This window comes from Anas acuta, chromosome Z, assembly GCF_963932015.1.
Source record: "Anas acuta chromosome Z, bAnaAcu1.1, whole genome shotgun sequence".
Classification (NCBI taxonomy): Eukaryota; Metazoa; Chordata; class Aves; order Anseriformes; family Anatidae; genus Anas; species Anas acuta.
The window spans coordinates 46,443,886-46,471,459 of NC_089017.1; the positions used below are offsets into that span (position 1 = coordinate 46,443,886).

The following is a 27,574-nucleotide window of genomic DNA, read 5'->3' on the forward strand; positions in this document are numbered from 1 at the left end:
GTTGGGTATTTATATACTTTTGTGGAATCTGCCACATGAAAATTGCAGAAGTAGATAGCTACATGATTATTCCCACAGGAAGAAAAGTGTACAAGGTGGCTTTCCTTGTCATCAGGAACAGCCAAAACCAAATCCTACCTTTAAATATTTACACTGGTCACCTTATAATTTTTAGTCGATCATTCTGTTACAACTAAGAGTTATGATACAGGGGAAAAAAAAAATCTGAAGAGCTTATATGAAGAGTCTTAAACAATGGTAACATGCCTGTTCCTAGCTCTGTCTGAATATTCTTCCATTTTTGCCTTGCCAAAAGCTATCATTATTTTACTACCCTTCTGAAGTGCAAGATTTAGTACTTCCTTAAGAAAAATACCCATCATTAACACGTGTATTTGGCTTCTGTCAGTTTCTGAGGATCAGCTTGCCAGACAGCTATCCTAGCATGCAGGTGCAACCCAGCTCCACCAGGAACACTTTGGATAAAGTTCAAAGCCAAATAAAGGCATGTGAGGTTTTCCATGAACTTTCAGTGAGCACCGAACCACACACTGCTCATGCCCACTCTGAAATGAGTGAAGGTAGTGGAAGGATGGAAACTGCCTTGAGTTGCTTCCAACCATGCCGTTTAGCACACAGCACAGATGGGAATGCGAGAAAGTAAGAAACAAGTGATGGGGGCTGGAAGTTGGGATTTAAAAACAACAACAATCAAACAAACAAACAACAACATAGCAACTGAGGAAAGGACCAGTGAGACAAATCAAAAATTAAAAAATCAAAAAGTCACGGACAATGAGCAATGGTACAGTGACTTTTAAGGAACAGCACTACCTCAAACTGGCAAAGCACTTCCATGTGTGCACCTACTCTACACCTGCTGAAAGAGCAGGCTGATGTTCCAAACTACTCTGCGTATGCCAAACTGACTTAGATGATAACGAAGTACCATAAGTGCCTTTGCATTTACTCAGGTTTTGAGCTGGTGTGCATCAAAATGATGGACACCTTTTGCTGGTGTTGCTGCAACAACAAAATGCCCGGATGTTAAGACTGAAGAAGGAAGTAAGAAGAGAGAAGAGTTTTATCCTCAAAACTGCCCAACAACTGAGTAATGGCTACACGCAACGTAAGTTCCACTTCAGTCTTCCTGCTTGTATCCATGGCTAAAAGGGTTGGGATTACAGAAGGAGATCATCAACAATCTTGGTCAGAAGCAGGAAGATGGTCCAGCCACTCGTGTGAAAAAAATAAAGTGGCCATAGAAGACTATATCAAAGTCAGAAAACAGAAGAAAGACATTAAAATAAGCAAAGGGAAGAGTTAATGAAATTATATGAAGCAATGTAAAACAAGAAGTAAAAAAAAAAAACATACAGAGGGAGAAAATGAAGAAAAATTAAACACTAGGAAGTACTGATTACATGTTAACAAAAAAAAAAGATGTTTTCTTTTTCATAAAACAGCCTCAAAGTACCACAAGAAAATAAATGACAGAATACTTAGCCCTGGTAACTTAATAAAACACACACACGGGATCAATTTTTAAAAATTATTTTATCCAAAGTGAAATAAGGACCTTACTGTGCAACTCCAAAAGCAAGCTAATGGCATGGGATGTTCTGAGGTAAAAGAAGGACTCCTATAGTCATGCCAAGAGGCAAAAATTAAAGGTAATTGATGCAGTCGAACGCAGAAGAACAGTGGCAATGTTGCAAATCTTATGACTAGAATTTTGAACTAACATCTCTACCTACAGATTACCTGCACAGGAAGAATAACAACGTTAGCAGGCAGTTTAATCCATGCCAGCACATGTGGATCTAAAAGACCACAGCATTCACCCTTGCTATACAACACTCTCATATCCAAATGAGAAAATGACTAGCTGAAAGGAAAGCAGAAGAAAAGACTGCCTGCATGGTGTCCCATCAACACAGCCATATCTGAATTACTGCCATGTGCTGGTAACAATGCATTAGAAAGTCTCATAGTGGCTCCGCAAGGGGGGAAGAAAAACAGCATTTCCAGAAGTGTCTAAAACACTTCAGTGCCAGGTCAGTGATTTTGCCATTCTGAAAACTTTACCCAGAGTGCAAACACAAAGTGGCATGAAGTGCCTGTCCTATCTACTGAAAGTCACTACCTTGTTCAAAAAGGCATTCACAGTCTCCCCTGCAATGCAATGGTGAAAATGCAACTTGATACACACCTGCGTACTTTGAGACTATACACAGGTAAAGAATATACAGCAAAAACACACCACAAAAGCAAAATGAAAATTCAATTTTCAGGGATCCTGTGCAGCATATTACATGCATATAGCAAGTGTTTCAGATACCCGAAGAAGGAAAACTTAGGTATTTTCAGAAGAAAAAAGTAAATAAAGATTCTGATCCAGTTACACAAATTTGCTTGGAAGTTAAATGATGTTTTAGCCATTTGTAGGTGTTTTCAAAACTATCAATAACCATGGACACAAAAACAAAACAGACAAGAACATGGCACCTAAAAGAAACAAGAAAAACAGATCAGAGCAACACCTGGAAATGTCTAAGTAATGAACACTGAGCATCAGGTGAGAGATAGAAGGAAAATTATCTATTAAAGGAAAGAAATCAAACCATTGCTTCATCTTTTCGTGGTAAGCAGAACTTGATACATCTAATGTGGCTATTTACATTTGCATAATCAGAGATATGGATGGAGGGAGAAATATTGTTCAAGAGAGAAACTGTTCATCTACACTGGAAAGCATCTTTATTGCATGCACATCTACAAATAATCAAATAGCTGAATGACCAGAAGAAGACAGATAAAAATGAGGACATCATTCTTTCCTGGTAAATCCATATGGCAGCATCAACCAAAGTCAAAAAAGAGTAGCAACTGTGAGACAAATGAAACTGCAGAAGGCAATGTTTGGCTCCTGAGATAAGAACACTCAGACAGAATGTATAAATAACTAAAATAACTCTATGGGGAAAAATATTACATAATACCAATACAAGTCTAAGACATAAGAAAAAGTCCCAAAGAGACCAAAAGGAAAAAATTGGAATGCTATTTAATTTATTCTGAGTTCATTCATACAAATAGATTTCTATGAAGAAGGCCATAGAAATTCCAAGGAATTAAGAAAAGCACTAGACAAATGGAAACACATTTATGAAACCAAATCAAGATGCAATACTAGGTTTAAAAAAAAAAAAATTAAAAAAATGCATGTTTAAAAGCAAAGAGTATTGAACTACTAGTAACAATTATTTTTAAATGAGGAAGTTATGGCTACTAAGTTCAGAGTAGAGATGAGTAGAGTCCAGAGGAACCTTACAGTGTCTTTCCAATACCTAAACAGAGCCTACAGGAAATCTCTTTACCAGGGAGTGTAGTGATAGGATAAGGGGTAACAGTTTTAAACTAAAAGAGGGTAGATTTAGATTAGGAAGAAATTTTTTACTCTGAGGGTGGTGAGGCACTGGAACAGGTTGCCCAGAGAAGCTGTGGATGCCCAGTCTCTGAACTGTTCAGAGGCCAGACCAGATGGGGCTGTGGGCAACCTGAGCTTAGCAGGAAGTAATCTTTAAGGTCCCATCCAACCTAAACCATCCTATGGTACTATGAAGGCTAAGAGTGGAGCTTATGAGATTTAAGCACAAAACCCCTTCTGAAATTCAATGGAAATCAAAATTACTAGCTCAACAAATGGCAGGAAAGCATACAGTCATGAATGGCAACAGCTTGAAAAGTGGGAAGGTGGCAAAGCAGAGTGTCATACAAAGACTGTCAAGACTACACACATTTGTTCACTTTATGCCATGCAGCACTGACCTGGAAGGAAGAATATGTGGGAGGGTGAAATGTTCTGGCAGTAAATTAACTGAGGGAAGAGGATGATAGAACAGTATAAAATTCAGAGGGATGCAACAAAACATACATGAAAATGCTTAAGAAACCACACTATATATGTTTTATTCAATGAGAGTTTAAAAACAGATTATGAACCTACTCCTTTGCTTCATTCTGTTTTTTACCGAAGAACGTTTACATTGCTAGGATGTTATGAATGAATTGGAAAGGAAATAAACTTTGTATCCTTGTTCACACACTCCAAAGACTAATCACATGGGAAAGAAAATAAACCCTTTTAATTAAATAACTATTTAAAGGATTTCAAATAAATGAATAGATAAATAAAACAAAGAGCCTTCTTAGAGGAATTTATTTCACCACTATCTGTAAATCCACTTTTGGATAACTTTGGACTAGCTTGTACGTTTAAGAGAAAGATATTACATATCTGTCCAAGGTTCAGAAGAAGGAAACCAGAAGGATACATGGGCTGTGCAGTCTTACTCAGAAGAGGTGATGTCCAGGGATCAGTAACAAATGGTGTTCCTCAGGGGTCAGTATTGGGAACAGCACTTTGTAACATCTTTGTCAGTGATGTGGGCAATGAAATCAAGTGCATTCAGCTCTGGGGCCCCCAGCACAAGAAGGACATGGACCTGTTAGAATGAGTCCAGAGGAGGCCACAAAGATGATGAAAAGTCTGGAGCAGCTCTCCTATGAAGACAGGCTGAGGGAGTTGGGGTTGTTCAGTCTGGAGAAGAGAAGGCCCTGGGCAGACTTTACAGTGGCCTTCCAGTACCTAAAAGGGGCCTAAGGGAAAGCTGAGAATGGACTCTTTGTCAGGGAGTGCAGTGACAGGACAAGGAGCAATGGCTTTGAACTAGAAGAAGTTAGGTTTAGATTAGACAATAGGAAGAAATTCTTATACTCTGAGGGTGGTGAGGCACTGGCACAAGTTGCCAGAGAAGCTGTGGATGCCCCATCCCTGGAGGTGTTCAAGGCCAGGCTGGATGGGGCTTTGGGCAACCTGGTCTGGTGGGAGAGGTCTCTGCCCATGGCAGTCGGGTTGGAATTAGATGATCTTTAAGGTCCCTTCCAAACCAACCCATTCTATGATTCCTTATAACTTCGAATTCTCTTTTATGTGCATACCTGTCTGAGAATGGAACTGAGACAGGATATATTCTATGCAGATTCTTGTGCTAATATCAAAATTGCACAGAAGGGATATAAATTGAATCTACTATGAAGAAAATAAATAATTTTATCTTATGAATTCCTCTACACTGCCAGGCCCACACTGCTATCTAGTAAAGCATCTTGGAGTTTCATAATGGAGATCAAGGATAAAGCGATTATAAGATAAGATGCAAAGAAAAGCAGTAGAAATTATAAAAGGCCTGGTGAGGATTAACACAATCAATGAAATACATTGGACCATGTTCCTTCCCTCAGAAGAGAAGGACCAGTTCAAAATCTTCACATGTCCTCTCATTTTTGAGTTTCTAAAACTACAAGGTCCTATTAACATTGTCTTTAAAGACTTCCATCCATCCTTAGGCAAAGCATAACATGATCACGAACACTGCCCAATTCCTTACCATACTCTACCAATGCTGTGATTTGGAAGGATCTGTTTAGGGTGTCCATGAAACACTCCATCATATAGCCACTTAATTTCTAGTTATCCCTCTCCCACAGCAGAGTTTCTTACTTGGCTTCAACTCAGTTTAATTTTCCTTCAGTTCTTCAGGTGATTTGGTCACTTATTAATTTTTACACTGTACACAATCCTCCCTTTAAAATCTGGGCTTTTTAAGTAGCTACTTTACTGCTTGCAATTGTTGCAACATCAGTGGCAAAGTCAGTATACCATTTTAACCCCACCAGTTGCTTTGTCTATTGCCATTTCCCCTACAATAGAGAGATGCTCCATGCAGTTTGCATTGTGTTTCCCTGCTGCATGTTCTTCCATGTCTGTTTACCCACTGCCTTCTTTTAAAGTAAGAACATTGCAGGCTGAGAATCTACTGCTACCCACCTATACTGAGTGAATAGTTCAACCTGTTGGTCATGTTTCAATCGCGTGTTCTTATAATTTGTTATTGATAAAATAAAAATACGTTTCTGAATATAATGTGTCAGATAAAAACAAGCCTTCTGTCTACATGTCAAACATTCAGATTCATGTGCTTATCAATTTCCATACCATGCATAAACTACAAGTTGTCTAGCTGTTTCTTACTCTGTTGAATTAAATTCAATCTCCTAATGAAATCACACAGAATATAGGAACACAAGTAGCTTTAGCGAGATGCTTATTTACCCAATCTGCCCACAGGTAAACAGTTCTTTTCTGAAATGACCCTTTACTCAGGCAATAATCTATCAAGTTTTATTGTTGTTTTGTTTTGTTTCATTTTTGTTTGGGCACTGGTAACCAAACAAGCCTTGTGATTTCCTTCTCATTTTTAAGGGCAACTCATCAGATTTTTTTTCAGGTTCATTTCAGGTTTCCCTCTCTATTTTCCTGCCCCTTTTATCACAGAACCAGAAAGTATCATCAACTGGAAGGGAATCATGAGGATCACCAAGTCCAGCTCCCGACTCCTCATAGTGCAACCTAAGTTAAGCAGCATCTAAGGACATTGTTGAAAACATTCTGAAACAGTGACAGATTTGGGCCATGACCACTGCCCTGGGGAGTGTGTCCCAGTGCCCGACCATCCTCTGGGTGCAGACCCTTTTCCTAACCCCCAGCCTGACCCTCCCCTGTCCCAGCTCCATGCCGTTCCCTCGGGTCCTGTCGCTGTCCCCAGAGAGCAGAGCTCAGCGCCTGCCCCTCCGCTCCCCTCGTGAGGAAGCTGCAGGCTGCCATGAGGCCTCCCTCCCCTCAGTTTCTTCTCTGGGCTGACAAACCCAGGGACCTCAGCTGCTCCTCATATGTCTTGCCCTCTAGACCCATTGCTATCTTTATAACCTCCTTGGGACACTCTCTAATAGTTTTATGTCCTTCTTACACTGTGGCACCCAAAACTGTTCACAGTACATCAAGTTAGTCTGCACCAGAGCAGAGTAAAGCAAGACAATCACTTCTTTTGACTAGATATCTCTAGTAACACTAGATGTGCTCAGTGGACCCCAACTGAGCACACTAGATGTGCTCAATGCACCCCAAGATACCGTTGGTCCTTTTGGCCGTCACAGCACATTGTTGACTTATACTGAGCTTGCCACCAACAACCCACCCCAGATCCCTCTCAGCAGGGTTGCACTCCAACACTTGTTCTCCAACCTATGCATAAGCCAGGGTTGCCCCATCCCAGGTGCAGAATATGGCACTTGCTTTTGTTAAATTTGATATGGTTGGTGATGGCCTAGCACTGCAATCTATCAGGATCTCTCTGCAACACGTTTCTACCTCAAGAGAGTCAACACCTCCTCCTAACTTAGTATCATGTGCAAACTTACTTATTGTGCACTCAACTTCTGTGTCCACGTGATTGATAAAAAAAAAAAAAAAAAAAACTTGAAGAAAACAGGCCCTTAAAATTGAGCTCTAGGGAACAGCCCCGGTTACTGGCTGTTATCCCATTTACCCTAGCTCTTTGAGTCAGACCCTTCAGTCAATTGTTCACCCGTTATATTTGTTCATGTCTTGCTATATGCTGGACATTTTGTCCGGAAGGATACTGTGCAAGACAGTATCAAAAGCTTTACTTAAAAAAAAAAAACAAAAAAAAACAAAAAAAAAAAACAACAACAAAAAAAAAAAACTTCTACTGCATTCCCTTTTCCAGTAGGCAGGCAACCTTGTCATAAAAGGATATTAGGTTTGTATGGCATGACTTTCCCTTCAACAACACATGTTGGGTTTAGTATAAATATTAATACAAATACACAGAAACACACATGCTGCTGTCATCTAAATGCTTCACTTGTCTCTAAACTTGAGATGTAGAGGGAAAAGAAATTCAGCTCTATGAAGTGCTACATTTTTGCATTCTACTTTAAAACTGGCCCTATTAATGTAGTGAAAATACATGGGTGCTGAGGATCCATTCTACGTTTTAATGTTTTAGTCCTATGACAAAGTACCACCAGGTTCATGCTTCAATTCTACATAAAGCAAACATCTTAATTAACACCACATAGTTAGAATAGAACAGTTATAGCTGGAAGGGACCTATAAGGATCTGTGAGTCCAACAGTAATTCTAATAATATTCTACAGAAAATAATATTATAATCATAGAGCTCAGCAACTTGTAATTTGTTCAGGAGACCTGAAGCATACGCCTTGGCATTATTATTGCTGCCAATGGAAAGACCTCATCTCTATCCCTAGATCTGAGTCATCTCAGATCACTGCAGGCAGCATTTTCAAACATTGGAGCTGAAACATAGTAACATTTCTTAAAGAAAAAATAAACCCAGCTATTTAAATGTCAAACCTCCAGCCGCCAACTATGTTGATGCTAAAACGTATGCCCATTTCAAAACAGCTAAAATGAGCAAAGGCGTTTTACCTCTCTGTCAAACATCAAATCCCTCTAGCAGGTTTTAGATCAATGGAAAGCAACTGGTGTCTCAGGAAACAGGGAGAATATCAGTTAGCTTACACATGAAGACTACTAACATGCCTGCAGAAACACTACCTTGCACAGCGTTGGTCAAGTCATATCACATACTTCTTCTGAGCAACAGCATCCTATTTACTTTGTAGAGAGTTTTCACAAATTCCAGGGATGACAGTAGAAGTGTCACTACCATTTTGTCTCCTACCCTAGGTATAACAACCAGTACCAAGAATGAGCAAAAACCTCAAGAAATAAATAAAGGGATCTCCATATGCTTCTTTCTTTTTCTTGTAGGTGCAATGAGGTCTATTTCTGGCTAACAGGAAGGAATCCAACAGATGTTTCTTCCTTTATTACTCAATCCATCCTCACAACTTGTTCTATCTTTTCTCCACTCTGGGCAAGTCTTTCAGTATCACTTCAACCCTATCACAGCAGGCTGGCCAAATCCATACAAAGACTGGCAGCAACATCCTTCTCCCAGCTGCCCAAGTTCCTGTCTCCATCCTGTTCAATCTCAATTTTGCCTCTGCACATTCAGTTCAAGCACAAAAAAGCTCAGGACCAGAAAGGAGCACAATGAACAGCAAGTTGACACCCCCACAGAGCACAACCAGTGACGGAATAAACATCTTCCTCTGTTCCACTGGCCACAAAACTTTTCTTAAAATGCTGCAGGAAAAGGCCAAAAGCCAAAAATCCATACACCAGTGGAAGAGAGCTGCAGAGAACAAGGGCATCATTAGTGCCCTAGGGCCTTGAAACAGTGGGAAGTTTGTTCAGTAAACTTTGAGGTGAACAAGCCCTGCACTTGTTCTGCCAGTCCTTGCCAATCTGATGCAGGAGAAAAGTTCCCATCTGATCCCACATCTGATAATTAGCTAAATGCTGACCACAAGAAATAAGACACACCAACAAGTACCTGAGAGTTTTAACAAGTATTGGCAAGCAGTGTGGCCACTGACAGCACTTCTGGGAAGCCAAACTCTTGGGAAAGCAACAACTAGCTCTACGTTAGGGAAACAAAGAACACAGCTGGGTAAGGAATGTGGCTTGGGAAGGGCTGCAAGGAAGAAGCATTAATCTGATACTTGAGATTTAGGAGGTGGGCATGCAGTATTACTCCTACAGGGCACAAAGCCAGGGAAAAAGGCAGAACAGGGAGACATCCCTGTGAACCCTGACTATAACTACAAAAGCAGAGGCATCTTCTGTTCAGCAGTATGCAGACCACAATCTTGCATCCTTAACATGGACGCTACTCTTCCAATTCACCTTGCAATTGAAGAGTTTATGCATTAAAGCATCACCTAAATTTGCCCTGTAGTCACTGCTGGCTGGCTGGCTGCCCAGTCAAACAACAGTCAAAGGAAAGGGTATCGTATTCCAAAAGAGTGGGGTCCAAACTCCCTCACCTCAACAAACAAACAAACGACACAAACAAACAAACAAACAAACAACACAAATCCCAACTTAAAACACAACAGAAAGGCTATTCTGCTCCAAGATGAGGCTTCCAGGATTCTGACATTCCCTGGTTTTCCCTAAAAATGGTAGCCATAAAACACTAAGACGCAATAGCAACGAGACAGAAACAGCAACAAAGGTGAAGATTGATACTCTTAGGGATTGTGCTTCTGCCATGGTTGGAAGGCTGGAAAAACATACTTTATGAATTGCTTTTTTTGCTATTCATACTTTTTACTTTGTTACAAACTAAGAAATGGATTTAAAAAAAACAAACAAACAGGGGTAGCATGTCTAAGCATATGTAAAGCATGCCTCTTCCCTAAAGTAGAAGAGGGAGCTGAGTGTTTCTAGGGCTTACTGGATCACAGTAACAATCCTGTGTCACTGGCACCAGCTGAGAGAATTTTACTTAAAAGCCTCCTTGCTTCCACACAGGTCTCCTCTTATTCTGGCAGTATGTGAAATTGCTTCAGCAAACCTGCTAAAGATCCTCTGCACCCTTCAAGATTTCCTCTGACCAGCAGCATAGAAGAAACACACCCTGATTTTGTGTTACATATTTTGAAAAAGTGTACAGGAATAGGAAGGGATTTACAGTTCTTAAACAACAGTCCCAGAGACATTACTTAGTCAACCCCTTTTGTACCCTACTTAGCTCTGGCAAAGCATGCAGGTGTATTTAAATTCCAGTTTCTAGATGAGACAAAGTTCTTTTCCACTGGCAAAGGCTAAAGTTTAGAAAAAGCTGGAACAGGGTAATGGGTGTTTCACTTAGCAGTTCATGCAGTCAGTGCTCCATTTAATTAAATGTAATGAAGATGTTGACATAGCATGCACTGGGAAATCTTAAAAAATCTTCTAACTCTGACTCTGCATGTGTTTTGTGATGTGTGCTGTTATTAATGATAGATACTGTTTGGTTTGCATAATAGTGAAAACTGTGACTATTGAGCTTCAAGGGCAGACATGAACGGTGCTGCTTTCTACATTTCAAGAGCTGCTTACCACTAAAAAGGAATGATCTTGTGCAATGGCAGCATGACTGAGAAGACACTGGAAGCCACATCCAGATCTGTTTAGTTTATCACTTGCACTTAGTACTGTGTTATTCCTGCAATTCATTATCCTTAATCAGTAAAATTAAAAAACTATTATTTTGAATTACTGCACACAGTTGTGATACAAATAAATTTATGAGGCTCCAAGTCTGCTAGCCATATGAATATAGAGTGGTACTCTGCTCTACAACACAGTTAGGCCAGAGGGTTTTGTTTTGTTGCTTTTTAAAGAGCTACTCAAAAAAGCAACAGTATTAGCCAGGGCAATTTAGAGCAAGTATTTTATAAATTCCCAACAAGCTTTTGCTTAAGGGTGAAGTAATAATGTGAAACCATTTATCCATCTTTTGAGCCATTTTGCTTTATGGCTTTAAGACAATTGGCTACATTCATGGATTTCTCCAGTTTATACAAGGAAGGCAGTCCACCACCTCCACAGCTCTCGAATACAAGCAAACATGCATAACCTCGGTGCTTATACAAGCAGTGCCTCTCCACATATGCTTTCTCCTTAGCTGATGATCACATTGCAGGTAATACTTGTTCCTCTGTTTTCTTGTGTTCAGTCACTCGATTTTTGTGCTTGACTTGCTTTCAACTCTTTCTTACTGAAAGTGACAGTGGTCTTTTAATATTATGACTTGAACATACAGACCCTGGGAATCCATTGCCCCACACCCAAGTCAACAGAGCTAACTCTTCACACTGTAGTACTGGAAACCCTTATCTTTGATACATATTGCCACAACATGATAGTACCATTAATAAAGCCATACAATCCTTCTGGACTGAGAGTAATACAAATTTAAGTTCTGCTTCTCAAAAGGACTGTGAAAGAACACACAAATCTTGTTAGGTAATTCATCCACTACTCCTACTAACAGTTTGAAGTCTTTCAATATACACTTTTAATTTTTACTGTGTAAGACAGCAAAACTGTTAAGCCACAGTGTAACTGCTAAGTCAGTGTAAAGAGTAAATAAGGAAGAAAAAAGAATAACCACACAACAGCAAATAGTCGCAACACCACTATCCCTATTTTTGCAAGAAGACAAATACTTGTAAATTATCAGGAGTGCAAAAGAACAATTTACCACAACAGCAATCTTATCATTTTAAGAAGAGTTGGACACCACAAACTACTCAATGCCCTTATGTTATGCAAAATAGAGAGAAGTTGCAGAGGTGATCAACACTTGTTGATCTTTTGTGTCTCTCTTTTTATTTGAAAAAAAAAATGTTTTACATCTAGTTAGATTAGGATACAATAAAAACAGGTTCCTTACACATCTAAAAATCACACAACATGCAAGTAGGGTACAAAGAACAGCATTAAAAACAAAACAAAACCACCAATGACTATAAGAAAGCCTGCACTGCTGACTCTTTGCTGAGATGGACGCAAACACCTTCTTACACTACTGCCCCGAGAGAAGCATACAAGCATTAAAGTGGCTGTTATGCTTTCTAAGGACAATGTAGTTGCCAGTGATGACCTGCCTCAACCTTTCAGTATCTACCCTCCTTAAACTTCACTTCCACAGAAAGTACATCAAGCACCCAAAACACATCCAGGATATACAGTTGAACACTTCGGATATGCTTGCTGCTACCCACATAGAACTGAGTCACACAAATTCAAATATATTTGCAACTTTTAATGAATGGATCAATCTAGCAGAACAAAAGAAATGTTCTAAGAAAGGCCCCTCAGGGAACAATTTCTGCACAAAAAAAAAAAAGTATCAGCAGAAGATCCACTGTGCTCTTGTCCCAGAACAGTTCTATTCAGACATGCACTCTGCTATTACAGTTTAGGTACCCTTTTTCCTTTTCTCCATTTTTATAATGCTCAGCAATGGACGAGAGGAATTCTGTTATACACTCAAATCTCCACAAGCCATCCAGCTCCCTACCTTCTTCCAACTATGATATTAATCCAAAGACAAAAACAAAACTTTTCTGCAGCCATTTCAATTATACTGTATGCTGTATGCCTTCCAGCCTACAAAACAAGTCCATAACAATATGAGGCAGCATTTTGACAGTCACTCACCCCATCCCTAATTCAATTTTGTATCCCAAGTGAATTAACTTGATCAGAGCCCATGTGTAGATTATTTATACACAGAAAAACTATCAAAATCCAACTACACCTTGTATGAGCCCCTCTTATTGGCTCCAACAGGACATAACAGAACCTCTGACGTAGACATGCATTTCCAATTATTGGGACCAGTCTTTTATGTAGCTTTATGTATCACCTGCAATTTGCAGGCCTAGGTCACAGACAACTTGTTTTATTCCCTTTTAAAAACCAAAAATAAATGATGTCATAAGAGCCTTTGCCATTACCTTGATCTACAGCCAACTTCCTAATGAAAAAAAAAATAATAATTAAATCAGGTTATTCCTTCCTCAAACAATGCTGAAAATGTTAACACTATTATTATAACACCTGTACTCATATGACTAGCTCCCCAGTGGGTGGCTTCTATTATTGTCAAAGTGACTTAACCACTAACCCTGTTTAAAGATGATCAAGCTAATTGGGACAAATTCTGCCTTGGTCTCTGGCTGCAATACAAATCTAGGTAACTGAGTCAACCTCATAAGGTGTTTTTGTTAATAGATTCATCTTCTTTTATTTACTTTAGGAAGAATTTATATTAAAGATTATAAAATCATATTCTTTACTTGAATTTTTGACTTCTGCACTTGAAATTTTTAACTTCACTAATCATGACTTTGAGCTATGGGATAAGCAAAAAAGGTGTAAGTGTACCATTTTTCCCAAATTCAAATACTGTCCTTCTGTATGTCTCAACACCATTATTACTATTAAAAGATTGCTAATACACAGTGAAGAGTAGGACAGCCACTAAAAATTATTCCCTACTTCTTGAAAGAGAGCAGCTGATTTTTTTTTTTTTTAGCAATTAAAAAGCAGAATACAATCACAAGATGTACTCTGCTTGTTGGATTAGCTTAAGCTAGCATTAGCAAAAATAAAAGCTCAGTTAGTAAGTCTCCATCATACTGTTCCAGACAACCCTTTTACAAAAGGCAGTCTGAGAGCAGCTGGTCAAAATCGTTTGATAAAGATTCTGATTCTGACCCCAGAAGTGACTTGCTTAACCACAAAAATATTATTCACTTCTCTCTTTTTCTTCAACTAAGTGTTTCTATGCCAATTATTTTTTTTCTTTAAATTCCTTTCTGCCGTTTTCTGAACTTTCTTCTTATCTTTCGATTTATCATTTCACACTTTTTTTTTTTTCAGGAGAGAAATGAAAGAAAGGAAGATGGGAGACCAGAAATGCTACAAAATGACTACTGATAGTATTCAGAACATCCCCCCCCATTTTGCCAGTAATGAAGGAAAAAAGGAAAAAAAAAAAAAGGTTTTTACCAAGAAACAAAACAAACACAAACAAATCCATCAAGAACCTGGCAAACTTCTGGATTTTTCCCTCCTTTTCTAATACCTCTCATGCCAGTTCCCTGAACATCTGCAGATCTCAAACTTTTCTTTATATTCACCTACATTCTCTACCCATTTAACGCAACTCATCTAGGAATCAACATTTTTTTTGCCCAAAGACCAATTCTCTTGATTGCAAGGAAGTGACACCCAAAACTTGCCTCTTAAGCTACCCATTAAAAAGTCTTAACACTTTCTATGATACCACACAACATTTTTTTTTCTAGAAGCCTCTTTTCTTTGTTCACAGCGCCCTTCCTCTCCTGCTTTCTAAATATCTTCTATGTACTTCCCTAGCACTAGGTGATCAACAGGTTTGAAGAAAAGTGTAGGAAAGAAACAGTTTCTCACTCTTGCAGATGCAGCCTAGTATCTGGAGGTACTGTTTGTGTCCTCTGTAGCAAGAGCAAGAATAATAGCTTTTATTATCGCTACAGGTCTGCATTTTAAGCTTAATCATATGGTTTCATTGAAGTTCTCCAACAGGACAAAGGGCTGTTTTTCAGGTGCATGGATGGAATTAGATGATTCCTTTCCCACTGGTTATCAATAGGAGTTCTACATTTGAAAATTTTCTGCAACTTAAATCTTTCCTAAGAAGTAAAGCCAGCACTGACATATTCCAAAGTCAACTGGTGACAGGACAAGTTAATGAGGTATGCACTGGTGAAGGTCATGACCCAAAACACCACGTTTATTCTTGGTTTTGATGCAACTTCAGATTTTTATTAATAATCAAATGAAGTTGCTTTTGGACAAGCTGCCTGCTGGTTTTCTTTCTTTTTTTTTTTTTCTTTTTTTTTTTTCTTTTTTGTAATCAATATATTAAGTGGCACCTTAGAAAATTAAATTCTTGCTCTGAGGCACCTCTTACCATTAGAGTCCTCCACTTCTTCAGCAGGAGTGTGGTTCTTGGAGGTGTGGTGGGCGTGTGAGGCTGCAAGGTTGACAATGCGGGGTCTTGGTAGTGTCAGTGCTTTCCCATGCACTTTCAAGGAGTGCTCTTTCAGCTGGCTGATTGTCATGGTGGAAAATGAGCAGGAGGAACATTTGTAGGCATGTTCACCTGGGTGAGCGAAATACAGGCAAGTCATCAGCTCACAAAAGAAACAAAATGGGGTCCCCATACTTCTCCTATTGAACTTGGAAGTAAAGTTCCCATGGATTCCTTCAGCACTAGACTGATCCCAAAGAGAACAAGCTATGTGCACCTCCTCGTTGGAACAGCCTGAAGTCTGTGGGTACAGACACCTGCTTTGGAACAAAGTATTGCTTTTGGACAACTGCAGATCCTTGTAAAGTGACTGATGTCAAAAAAACAGAGACCAGACTATTAGCATGCCTGTGTTGCATGGTATGAGAAGAAAACAGACTCTGAGATGAAAATGGAGTCACTTAACTATAGCTTTCCAAACTTCTTTGGGAGCACAGCAGCTATAGAGAGTGAAATCACTTGTTTCTGCATGCAGCACGTTCAGCATCATTATTAAAGAAGAAAGAAGGATACTACAAAATGATATCAAAGGTTCCTCAGAAAACCAAAGACAAACAAACAAATGAACAAAGCAAAACAAACAAAAAAAAAATTACATTTTCTCCTTATCAAAAATTTCCCATTAGGCAGGAATAATCTCCACAGAACTGGTAACAAAGTCAAAGTTGTTTTACAACAAGAAGTGAACATGGCAATACCAAGAACAGCGCATATCTGTAGGGCTATGTGTGTTATGAGAAAGCACTAAAAGAAGTGAAAGAAAAGAAGTAATGAACAGTAGTGAACTTAATTTTGAATACATTCCAAGCTACAGAGACAGCAAACAAGGGGAAACAAATCTTGATATAAGATTTGTTTTGCATTAAGCATGGAGGCAATTGGAACACAAAGTGAAACTCTCCCAACACAAACAATGTGATAGTAACAGGTGCCAAGTTGTTGTTTTGGAAGTACCACTTCCATGTACACTGGCCACATATGAGCTGTATATAAAGAGCCACAACTCATATTGGAGTAAAATATTCATGAACAGTACAGCAGACCAAGGGCTCTGGTAATGAACAAGGCAGAAAATGTTTTCCATCTCTCAAATTTAGCAAACAGGATTCTCAAATAGCATCATTTCCAACACCACAAATACATGAACCAAAACAGCATGTGTAAACATGCATATTACATCAAGTCAGAATAAGCACACCTGAAAAAATCAGCAACCATCTTACAAAAAAAAATAACTCCCAACCCTCTCCTTCTGAAAAACTATGCTAATCATGGGGACAAAACATAAACTTAAAAAGACTCTTTTGGTACATCTGAAAATAGATCACGGACTCTGAAGAAGTAAAACAAGAAATTGTCCCATTTCTTCAAATGGTATTTCTCACCTGCATATTACATCAGTTATGTATTACCTTTATACAAACAGAAATAAAGCACTTTTTGGATAGCATGTACAACAAGCTGCTTAATGGAACACAAGAATGCAATGCCACAAGAAACTCCCAAAGTATAACATACCAGCAAGATTCAGATATAAACCTTCACAGTTTAAGAAATTGCCGGACAATGGTAGGCACCAACCATGAATTTATAAGCATCACAAGACATTCAAGGAAAGACGACGATTACATATTAAGAAGGCTGGACACAACTAACAAATATACGCGCTATCCATCAATAACAGTTCAGGTAGACTTCAACATGAAAGGATGTAGTAGCTTCTAGAGGCAAGACTACAGTTTGACTCAACATAAAACTTTGCATGTTTTCAACTGCCAGTTTTGCATTTCATAAAAAAGATTGTATAAATATACATACAAATACATACATCTAAAATTTTCAGGGGGCAGTAGGGGAGAGTACTCTCAGCACTTGATATATACTTGGAGCATTACGTTTCAGATTGTGTAGAATGTAAACAGGGCCAATACTCTTCCACTTCAGGATCTGGGATTTTAGTGAATTTTAAAAGATCTCCAGGAGACTAGATAAATGAATAAAGGGGCACGAAATTTCTACTTCTAAACAAACTGATAATGAGAAGATTGATAACAGAGAAAAAATGTTAACAAAAGAGGTTCAGAGAACCACTGTGTCACTGAAAAACTGGGGGAGTCTGAGGAGAAGTCTTCATAGAATGTTTATTCACTATCATATATTTCTGAAGGTCTGACTCAATACAAAACAAAGCAAATCTCTGACTGAAAAACATCTGAGCAATTTTCTGTGATGTGAAAATTTGGTAGAAATGGACTGAGGCAGAAACAGATCATAAGCCTCTGAAAACCCTATTACACAAATCATTGTGCAAAACACTATCTAGGCAACCATGAAATTGTGTTCTTGTATGATGCAAAACATGGCCCTTCGAGGAGTGTCCACTAATCAAGTTCAATAGCATGAATTCATACTAAGTAAATCAATAACCTACATGAAGAGGAGTGTGAAGTAAATATCAGTTGCATGCAAACTTCAGATCTAAAAATCTGGCAGGTTTGAACACGGTAACACAAAGAAGCCCAGCTTTACAATAGCGTAGAGAAAACATTTTATGGTTGGGGAAGATGAAGAAACATGTCATCTCTGTACAGGATGTGGGATTCTATAAACTGAAACTGCTGCATGTAGTTGGACTGCCTTGGAAGCAGAGAATGCCATAGTCATATACAGCATGAAGTTGGCAACAGACAAGCTAATCCACAACACCCATCCAAGTACAGAGAAGGGTCCTGGCAGAAGCTCTGTGAGATCTGAAACCAGTGTAGGAAATGGAGTACAAGAAAGACCAACAATCCCTCCTACATTTTGTAGACAAAAAGTGTCTTGGATCAAGGGTGAAAATTACCTTTATTAAAAATTATCAGACAGTTATGAATTCCTCTTATCTTTTCTCCCCATTTTCACATCTTCCTCCTCCATACCATCTTGAATGTAACATGATATGAACAAATAATATAGGAATGTACTTCTAGACCCTTGTTATCTGTGCCAGTAGCTTCTGCATGTGAGTTGGAAACAACTGATCTACTTTGCAGTCTTTTAGATCAGCCAATAGTATGTCATATGTATCAGAGTGGATGTCTGGACAGTGATTTGGGGTTCATTTTTTTGTCTGTCATCCAGGAAGATGCAACAATTGCAGACAGAAACAGCGGTTCTTGCCTCCAGTTTTCTGATAATTTTTCAATGCATGATGCATGACACTGCCAAGAATCTAGGGCCATGGAGTGAAGACAAGACACCTACCAGGATATTTCGAGGATCAAGTTTTTTAACAATCACATGTGCAATACTCTGTGGTGACCTATCCTGTATGATATATCACCTTCCCAGTTCTTGTTTAATAGAAGCACGTTTGCATGCTCACTTGTACGGATTCTGTACTGCAATACAGAGAACTCCAAGATAAATTTCCATGTGCAATAATGGAATGATGATGTTCTCAGTCTGCTGAACACAGACTTGAATCCCAAAACTTCCAGTGTTTGGCTTTACCATGAAAGCCAGCTTAAGAATCCACCAAAACCAAGATTCAGTTCACAACTGTTTTCCCACTTAAAACACAAACATAAATACAAACATAATAGAGCAAAGTTGAGACAGTGGTATAAGCTGACTAGATTTTCCTGGAAACAAGCAGGCATAATAAGAACAAATCATTTACAAAAATGAAACCAGAAGAAAAGGAAAAATTTCTAGAAGTACTCATCACAGTTTTATAATTTTTTTCTTTCTGAAAATGTTATCCAAATTTCTACTGATTCCAATAGGTGCACAGGTTGGCCAATCCTGACTTGCTGTTGAAATCTTACCCAAATCTGGTGACAAAACACGTGACTCGAACCAGCATTTCTCATCAGCAACAAGAATACATGGGCCATTTCTGCTGCTGCACTGCAAAACTGGGAGAGAAAACTTACCAGCATGAGCCTTGAGTATATGGGTTTTCAGGCGGCTATTATATGAGGACTTGAATGGGCACAACTTGCAACGGAACGGCTTATGATGTCCATGATGGGTCTGCATGTGACGATCCAGACTTGAAAAGAGAAAGGCAAAAAAGGGAAACACAAAAAGGTAAATAATTTCAACTATTCCTTCAGATGCAAGGCAAAACAGTTACAGCAATAATTAAATAAGAGCCAAACCAGGCTCAATTACAGTTTCTCATACAATCTCTTTAAATTCAACAGGTCTACCTACAGATAAAGTAGAATCTAATTTGAGGAAAAGGAGCAGAGCTGACACCAATTCTGTTATGCAGAAAGCAAGCCTCTTAAATAACTTCTAGTGCAAAATTAGTATAAATTAAATTATACCTGATTTAGACTTCAAGGACCAGTTGAAAGAAACAAGTAGCAGATGAAAACAGTAGAATTATCATTACAGAATATTTTTCCTTGGAAACATTTTTGTGGAAGTACGCCCACCTTTGTCCTCTTGAAAAAAAAAAAAAAAAGAAAAAAAAAAAAGAAAAAAAAAAAAGAGAGAAAAAAAAAGAAAAAAAAAAAAAGATATTTTTGACCAGCTTTAATGAGGAAGCCTTTTGGTTACAGCAGCAAAAGCAGATTAGAGATCCTGCTCTGGGGAGGGTGCCAGCAGGCTGCAGTTGATGAGTTCCAGGATTAAAAGGCAACAGAGTTTCAGGCAGAACAGAGTGGGATATGCTGCACAAAGCTCAACAAGAGAAGAAGGGGTGGCTAAGACCAGCCTCTACTTTCTTCAGGGAAACTGGAAGCTACTGACAGCTTGATAACCAGGGTGTGATCAGAACCTGCTCACCTGCTCTCTCTCCACAGTTTCTTTTAACAGTTCAGTAAAATTTAGATGGGGGGATAAAAAAGAAAGAAAGAAAAAAAAAAAAAGGACATTTCCACAGTCTTTAACAAAAGATCAAATTCATTCTAAAGTCCTGCAGAGCTCTGCAGTTTCTATGCTGTGTCTCACAGTCAAGAGTTCATAGTCTCCAGGTGGTAGGCAAGTAGCTTCAGCTTGTGTTGTAAACATTTCTAGTACAGCCTCTTCCCTGGAAACATTAATGCTTTGTGATCTAGTTTTCGCTTGAGTCTCCTTACACAAGGCAATGGAACAACAAGGTAGTTAGAGAGAGCTGTAGGAGTACTAATTTGACAGAACTGTCCCCCACTTGCCACCTTATTCTAAACATATTTTAGGCTTATTTCCTTGTTTTACCTAAATCATCACGTTCTGCTTTACTGAACATCAACATGGAATCAAGCGAAGGCTGTTCCAGCCCTCTTTCACTACACAGATTGTCATGGGATCTTGAGTCCCACACTGACAGAGCTTAAACCAGAACATCCCTGTTTACAAGACCTAACACTAAAGTCTGTGTCTTCAAAAATCTGATGGTTGCAAAAAAAAAAAAATTAGAAATAAACTTATGTCCCTCTCAGGGCCACTTCAAATAAAAAAAAAATAAAACAAATCCAGGATGAAGTTTGCAGCATGACAAACTGTACAGCTTTTCCAGGGAAATAGGAAAAAATGTCTCAATATGCAGACTGGACCCACTTCTTAGGGACATCTGCTGCTTCATTGGGACCCCAATTAAAGATGTGAAGACAAAGCTTCCTACTCTGTCTGATGCAGCCCTCAGGTTATTATCCATTATTGATTTTTCAGGCTAGTAGCACTGAAGTTTCAAAGTCTAAGGGCAATCAAGAGAGACTTCAGAGCCTTGTGCCAACTGGTTAAGGGATCAGGAGCACAAGTAGCATTCTCCCCTACCCCTCCAGTTGCAGGGAATGATGAGGGGAGAAACAGGAAGAATCAGCAGGTCAATACCTGGCTACGAGCCTCGTATCACTGGCAGGACTTTGGATCATGGGTTGTTGTACAGGATACCAGGTCTGCTGGCAACAGATGGGGTACACCCATCTCAAAGGGGGAAAAGAATTTTTGCACGGGAGTTACCAAAGTTCACTGAGGGAGATTTAAAGTAGATTTGAAGGGGGAAATGGATAAAACCAGGCTCACTAGAGACAAGTCTGAGGTAAACATACCAGTGGTTGTGGGACAGTGTGCTAGCAAGGTCCTATGGTCTGCCATCCCAGCAATGTTAGGGGATGGAGAGCTATGTGACAGAAAAGGCACAAGAGATATTGTTGATGGGTGACATCACTGAAGTGCCTGAGAATGGTCATGTAGTAATTAAAACTTCTTCCCCCCAAGAGGTGACAGAATCAGTAGCCCAATTGAAGTGCATCTACACCAATGAACACAACATGAGCAACAAACAGGAAGAACTGGAAGCCACTGTGCAGCAGGAAAACGAATATAGTTGCCATCACAGAAATATGGTAGGATGACTGGAGTGCTGCAAAGAATGGCTATAAATTTTTCTGATGCTAAAAGGAGAGTCAGTGGTGAGCCCTGTATGTTAGGGAGTGGTTTGACTGTCTTGAGCTTCATGATGGTGAAAACAGAGTTGAGTGCTTATGGGTAAAAATCAGGGGGAAGGCCAACAAGGCAGATGTCATGGTGGATTTCTGTTAAAGACCATCCAACCAGGCTGATGAAGCTCCTGGAGTGCATGGAAGATAACTTCCTGACTCAGCTGATGAGTGAGCCAACAAGGGACGGCGCCCTACTGTACAATTTGCTTGTGCACAAAGAAGGACTTGAGGGTGATGTGAAGGCTGGAGGCTGTCTTGGGCATAGTGATCACAAAATGATAGTTTTCAATTCTTGGAAAAGTAAAGAAGGAGGTTAGTGGAACTGCCACCCTGGACTTCCAGAGTGCAGACTTTAGCCTGCTTAGAAGAGTGGTTGGTGAAGTCCCTTGGGAGGCAGTCCTGAAGGGCAAAGGTGTCCAGGAAGGCTGGACACTCTTGAAAATGTAAGTCTTAAATGCAAAGGGGTTCCCATACCCCTGAGCTGGAAGATAGGGATAGGAAGCAGAATGAAGCCCCCGTAATCCAAGACAAAATGGTTAGTGACCTGCTACACATCTTAGACACATACAAGTCTATGGGGCCAAACGGCATCACCCGAGGGTAATGAGGGAGCTGGAAAAAGTGTTCACCCAGCCACTTTCCATCATTTATCAGCAGTCCTGGCTAGCCTGGGAGATGCCAGTTGGATGGAGGAAGCAAGTGTGATGCAAAACTCCAGGAAAGGCTCGAAGGAGAATCCAGTGAATGTACTGATCTGTCAGTCTGACCTCAGTGCCAGCAAAGATTACGGAGTAGATCATCCTGACTGCCATCATATGGCACATACAGGATAACCAGGTGATCAGGCCCAGTCAGCAGTGGTTTATGAAACTGTGGCTAACCTGATCTCATTCTGTCACAAGGTGACCTGCTTAGTAGATGAGAGAAATGCTGTGGATGTTGTCTACGTAGACCTCAGGAAAGCTTTTGACCCTGTTTCCCACAGCATTCTCCCGGAGAAACTGGCTGCTCATGGCTTGGATAGGCATATGCTCTGCTGAGTGAAAAACTGGCTGGGTCCAAAGAGTTGTAAGTGGAGTTAAATCCAGTTGGCAGCTGGTCACAAGTGGTGTCCGCCAAGGCTCAGTACTGGGGCCAGTTCTTTTTAATATGTTTATCAATGATCTAGACAAATGGATCAAGTGCACCCTTTGTAATTTCACAGATGACACCAAGTTAGGAGGGAGTGTTAAACAGCTTGAGGGTAGGAAGGCTCTACAGAGGGATCTGGATAGGCTGGATCAATGGGCCAAGGCCAACTGTATGAAGTTCAACAAGGCCAAGTGCCAGGTCATGTATTTGGGGCACAACAACCCCATCCGACACCACAGGCTGGGTGAAGAGTGGCTGGAAAGCTGGCCAGTGGAAAAGGGTCTGGAGCTATCGGTTGATAGCCAGCTGAATACAAGCCAGCTCTGGTGGCCAAGGCCAGCAGCATCCTGGCTTGTGTCAGAGTAGCATGGCCAGAAGGACTAGGTAAGTGATTGTTCCTCTGTACTTGGCTTTGGTGAGGCTGCAGCTTGAATAGTGCATTCAGTTTTGGGTTCCTCACTACAAGAAAGACATTGAGGTGCTGGAGCATGTCCAACGAAGGGCAACAAAGCTGATGAAGGGTCTAGACAACATGCCTTATGAGAAATGGGGTTACTCAACCTAAAGAAAAGAAGGCTCAGGGGAGACCTTATCACTCTCTACAACTACCTTAAAGGAGGCTGTAGTGAGGTGGGGGTTGGTCTCTTCTCCCAAGCAACAAGCAGTAGGACAAGAAGAAATGGCCTTAGAGTTGTCAGGGAAGATTTGGGTTGGATATTAGGAAAAGTTTCTTCACTGAAAGGGTTGTGAAGCATTCAAACAGGCTGCCAGGGAAGTGGTTGAGTCACCATCCCTGGAGGCATTTAAAAGTCACGCAGATGTGGTGCTTAGGGACATGGTTTAATTGCAGACTTGACAGTGCTAGGTTAAAGGTTGGACTTGATCTTAGAGGTCTTTTCCAACCTAAATGATTCCATGAAATCTCTCAAATAGTAAGATACTGAATGCTTGCAGTAAATACTTGTAGCAAATATTAAAACATGTTTTAAACAGCTGATAGGCAATGAGCTTGCTGAACAATTAAAGCACACTGTCAAAGATGTGTACAACACATGTCTAAGCTATTCTAAAATACATACCTTAAGATATTCAACATTATAATACTTAAAACTGTATTCATGACCACATATGTTGCCAGCACAATTCTTCCAAGGGCAGGTTTTTAAGTTTTGGTAAGATTCAGGAGAACAGTGTGTCAATTAAACACTGGTTTGGTTTCTTTCATAAACTTAATCTCTCAAGACAACAGTTGCATCAGGATCAAAAATAAAAGATAAAGCAGACCACCTCAACAATAGCAACAGCACCTATTATCAAACTAGGTGGTAACTGTAGTGTTCTTTGCTGCTATTCACTACTTTCTGACTTACCAATCCTTCTACTTGTAGGATAATACTTTATTCATTTCCTAGGTAGAAAACAGAGTAACCAGAGACAAAACTCAACACAAGTCTGATCTTGGAAGCAAACCAATTTACTAGGCAAACAGCAGGCTTGGCTTTGTGAGCCAAGAGAGGTCAGGACATCCCCATTGTCGGCCTCAACAGAGATGGGTGGTGTAGTATCCATGCTTCCACAGTAGTATCCATGCTTCCTCCACCCTATGGATCTTTCTAACATGGCACACCAAACTGTAGCATCAGTTTGTCATGACACTAGTAGAAAACTTGGTTTCCAGTGTAAGGAGTATAAAAACATTTTGTATTGTGCTTGTCTCCCACATACATTTAAAGGCAAAACAGCAACACATTCAACAAATTTGAGAGTGCTATTGATAGTGCTACAAAATGTCTATGTTGAATGAGCACGTGAATCATCTCTTCTTTTTTTAAAATGGTAAAGGAGCAGCTCTTTACCAAGAAACTAGAAAAATGTGTGTCACATATGATACATGTCACACAGAAAACTCTGTGTGTCAGTCCAACATGCTCCATTTTTTGGGGAAGGTTTATATATACATATATTTGTTGTGTGTGTATATATATATGTACGTGTGTATATGATGGTAAGAATTTTAAAAACTACCCATCTAATGGCGAACTCAACCTGTAGGAACAAAATCATAAGAATTCCGACTATTTTTGATGACAAATTTTTCACATGCTGCATGAGACAAGAAAACAACTGATGGAATCATAAGTGTACCATGCTGGTGTGAAATTGAAATATTTTAGAGTGAAATTGCACACCATGATTAAGGAAAAAAAATCTATTTTTAAGGAATCTTATGATAGCTATTTAACATTAGATATGAAAACACAATGATCAAGGATTTGTAGTAGTTACAAACGTGTAATTGTGTGCAGCAGAAGTTCACGGCGTATTAACAATTAAAAAGAAAAATACTTCTCTCCTCTTCTTGACCTGTTAGGTCTCATACATTTGACATGGCTTCATAAGTGGTAAGCTTCAATGTTTACCTACTGAAAAGAGTCATATTATTTGGATTGCATGCTTTTTCCCCTACATGCAACAAAAAGGGGCTTAAATAAATTCAAGAAGATATAAAGATGTGACGTTTTAGAAGCAGTTACAAATAATGATGGCTAAAGGGTTTGCAGCACATAAGATACCTAAATGCTGAGAAAATGGTTGCTCAAAATCAAGTTAAGTGTACTCGCCTTCACTGTCAACCTATAGAACAGTAGTGCTAATCTGTGCTTCTTTTGAAAACAAAAATAAAAGCCAGAACTTACTTGTGCCTGAAAGCAGAGACAAAGGAGCAATACTGGCAGCTGTACTTGTCTTCCCGGGTAAACATGGCCAGAGCCAAGTGACTCCTCTCGTGAGATCGCAGACCCTGCATAGACATCAAAACCCGGTCACACTGGCTGCAGTGGTAGCCCCCAGGCCTGGTTTCATCTTCCAAGGATGCTCCAGATTCAGCTTCTGTAAATTCCACAATGCCAGGGTCTTTGGCTCCCTCACAACCCTCCAAAGTTGTGTTTGAAGAATCTTCAGCTTCCTGCTAAAAAACACATACCCCCCCAAAGCCATCAATTCTCTCTCCCTTCTGCCCTTCAGGCTTTCCCACGTGTTCATCTTAATTCCTAGGTTTCCCACTACGTTGTTTTTCTAAATATATCCCTACATAAGCTCCATATTAATGGCTTTCTGAAAAAAGAGCCTATTCTCGGGAGGGGAAGAGGTAATTGTATGTATACATACATGTTAAAAAAAATCTCTCTGCACAATAAAATAATGAATGCAAAGAGATAAGAAACTGAATCAACTCTCTCTCAATAGCATTTATATGAATCTTCTAGACTTTATCAGTGAAACTTTGGTATGGTATAGAGCAAGTTCATTTTAATTTATATTGCTCTAGCTTATAGTGTAGCTACTTTACAGACTGATAGAGTAGTCCGTCTTACCACATAGACTTTGCCCATCAGCGTCAAATTCATAAGAAGCAGGTGCTCTAATATCCCAGAATCCTTCTTAAAACCAAAAGGCAAACAGAAAAGGTCTTTTCTTATTCCCTTTCTTAACTGATCTGTCTTTTCTCTCTTCTAACCAAAGCATGTGTATTTGCAGCAACTTTAAAAACCTGTAAGAATATCTGCATCATGTTCTTTCAGCCTTGGATTTCAACTTTTGTTCCCTGCTGCATAACATCTATTTATTCAAAAGATGGCATTGACCCCACATTAACTTCATAATTTCATGTGAGAAGCTGGGAGGAGAGGAAATGGTCTGATAGGAGGGAAACATCACTGTCTTATTAGCAGTAAGGTAAGGTTAAAAAAAAGGCACATGGGAGGGCAATTAAATCTCTCTGAGGTTGCATGAGTTTCCTCAAAACACACAGCTAGTGTCACAAAAGAGGCACCCTAAGTCAGGCACTGAAACCTGCAGCAGGAGCACAAGGAAAAGGAATACAGACCTAGCTCCTGCAGCCTTATTGCACCTGCACTGCCCCTGACAATACCGTGGAAATCAGTCTGTGGAGCATGGTCTATCTATCCTTGGAGATGTCCTAGAAGATGTTCTCTTTCAAAGGGAGAAAGGAACAACATTTACAACTAATCATCTGAATGGTACCACCCTCTCAGCTGGCCATTTAAATGTTTTGTCTGGAGCCAGTAAGGAAATCAGAGAACCATAGAACAGCTCGGGTTGGAAGGGACCTTAAAGGTCATCTAGTTCCAACCCTCCCCCCCCACCCAATGGAGGAGTAGGGACACCTCCCACTAGATCAGGTTGCCCAGGGCCTCATCCAACCTGGTCTTGAACACTTTGAGGGATGGGACAACCACAGTTTCTCTAAGCAACCGGGTCCACCGCCTCACCACTTACAGAGTGAAGAATTTCCTCCTAACATCTAATCTAAATCTACCATCTTTTAATTTAAAGCCATTCTCCCTCGTCCTGTCATTGTCTGCCCAAGCAAAGAGTTGTTCTCCATCTTTTTTATAAGCCCCCTTCAGCTATTGAAAAGCTGCAATGAGGTCTCCCCGGAGCCTTCTCTTCTTCAGGCTGAACATCCCCAGGTCTCTCAGCCTGTCTTCATAGGAGAGGTGCTCCAGCCCTCTGATCATCTTCGTGGCCCTCCTCTGGACCCAAAATTTCATGTGCAAAGGTATA

General features: G+C 39.8%; 1 protein-coding gene across 9 annotated transcripts in view; it reads right to left on the bottom strand.

Annotated features, from left to right (window-relative positions):
- Window positions 1–27,574, bottom strand: part of ZNF462 (zinc finger protein 462) — a 99,457-nt gene that overhangs the window by 23,354 nt on the left and 48,529 nt on the right. For 5 of the 9 annotated variants that reach the window (XM_068667998.1, XM_068668002.1, XM_068667999.1 and 2 more), the window contains exons 5-7: window positions 25,684–25,955; window positions 19,358–19,476; window positions 15,318–15,509 (exon numbers count right to left, since the gene is read on the bottom strand). In XM_068667998.1, the coding sequence (XP_068524099.1) occupies window positions 15,318–15,509; window positions 19,358–19,476; window positions 25,684–25,955 (583 nt within the window). Of the gene's footprint in view, window positions 1–15,317; window positions 15,510–19,357; window positions 19,477–24,454; window positions 25,411–25,683; window positions 25,956–27,574 lie in introns of those variants that run through there. The other 4 variants (XM_068668006.1, XM_068668003.1, XM_068668005.1 and 1 more) reach the window with 3 other exon arrangements.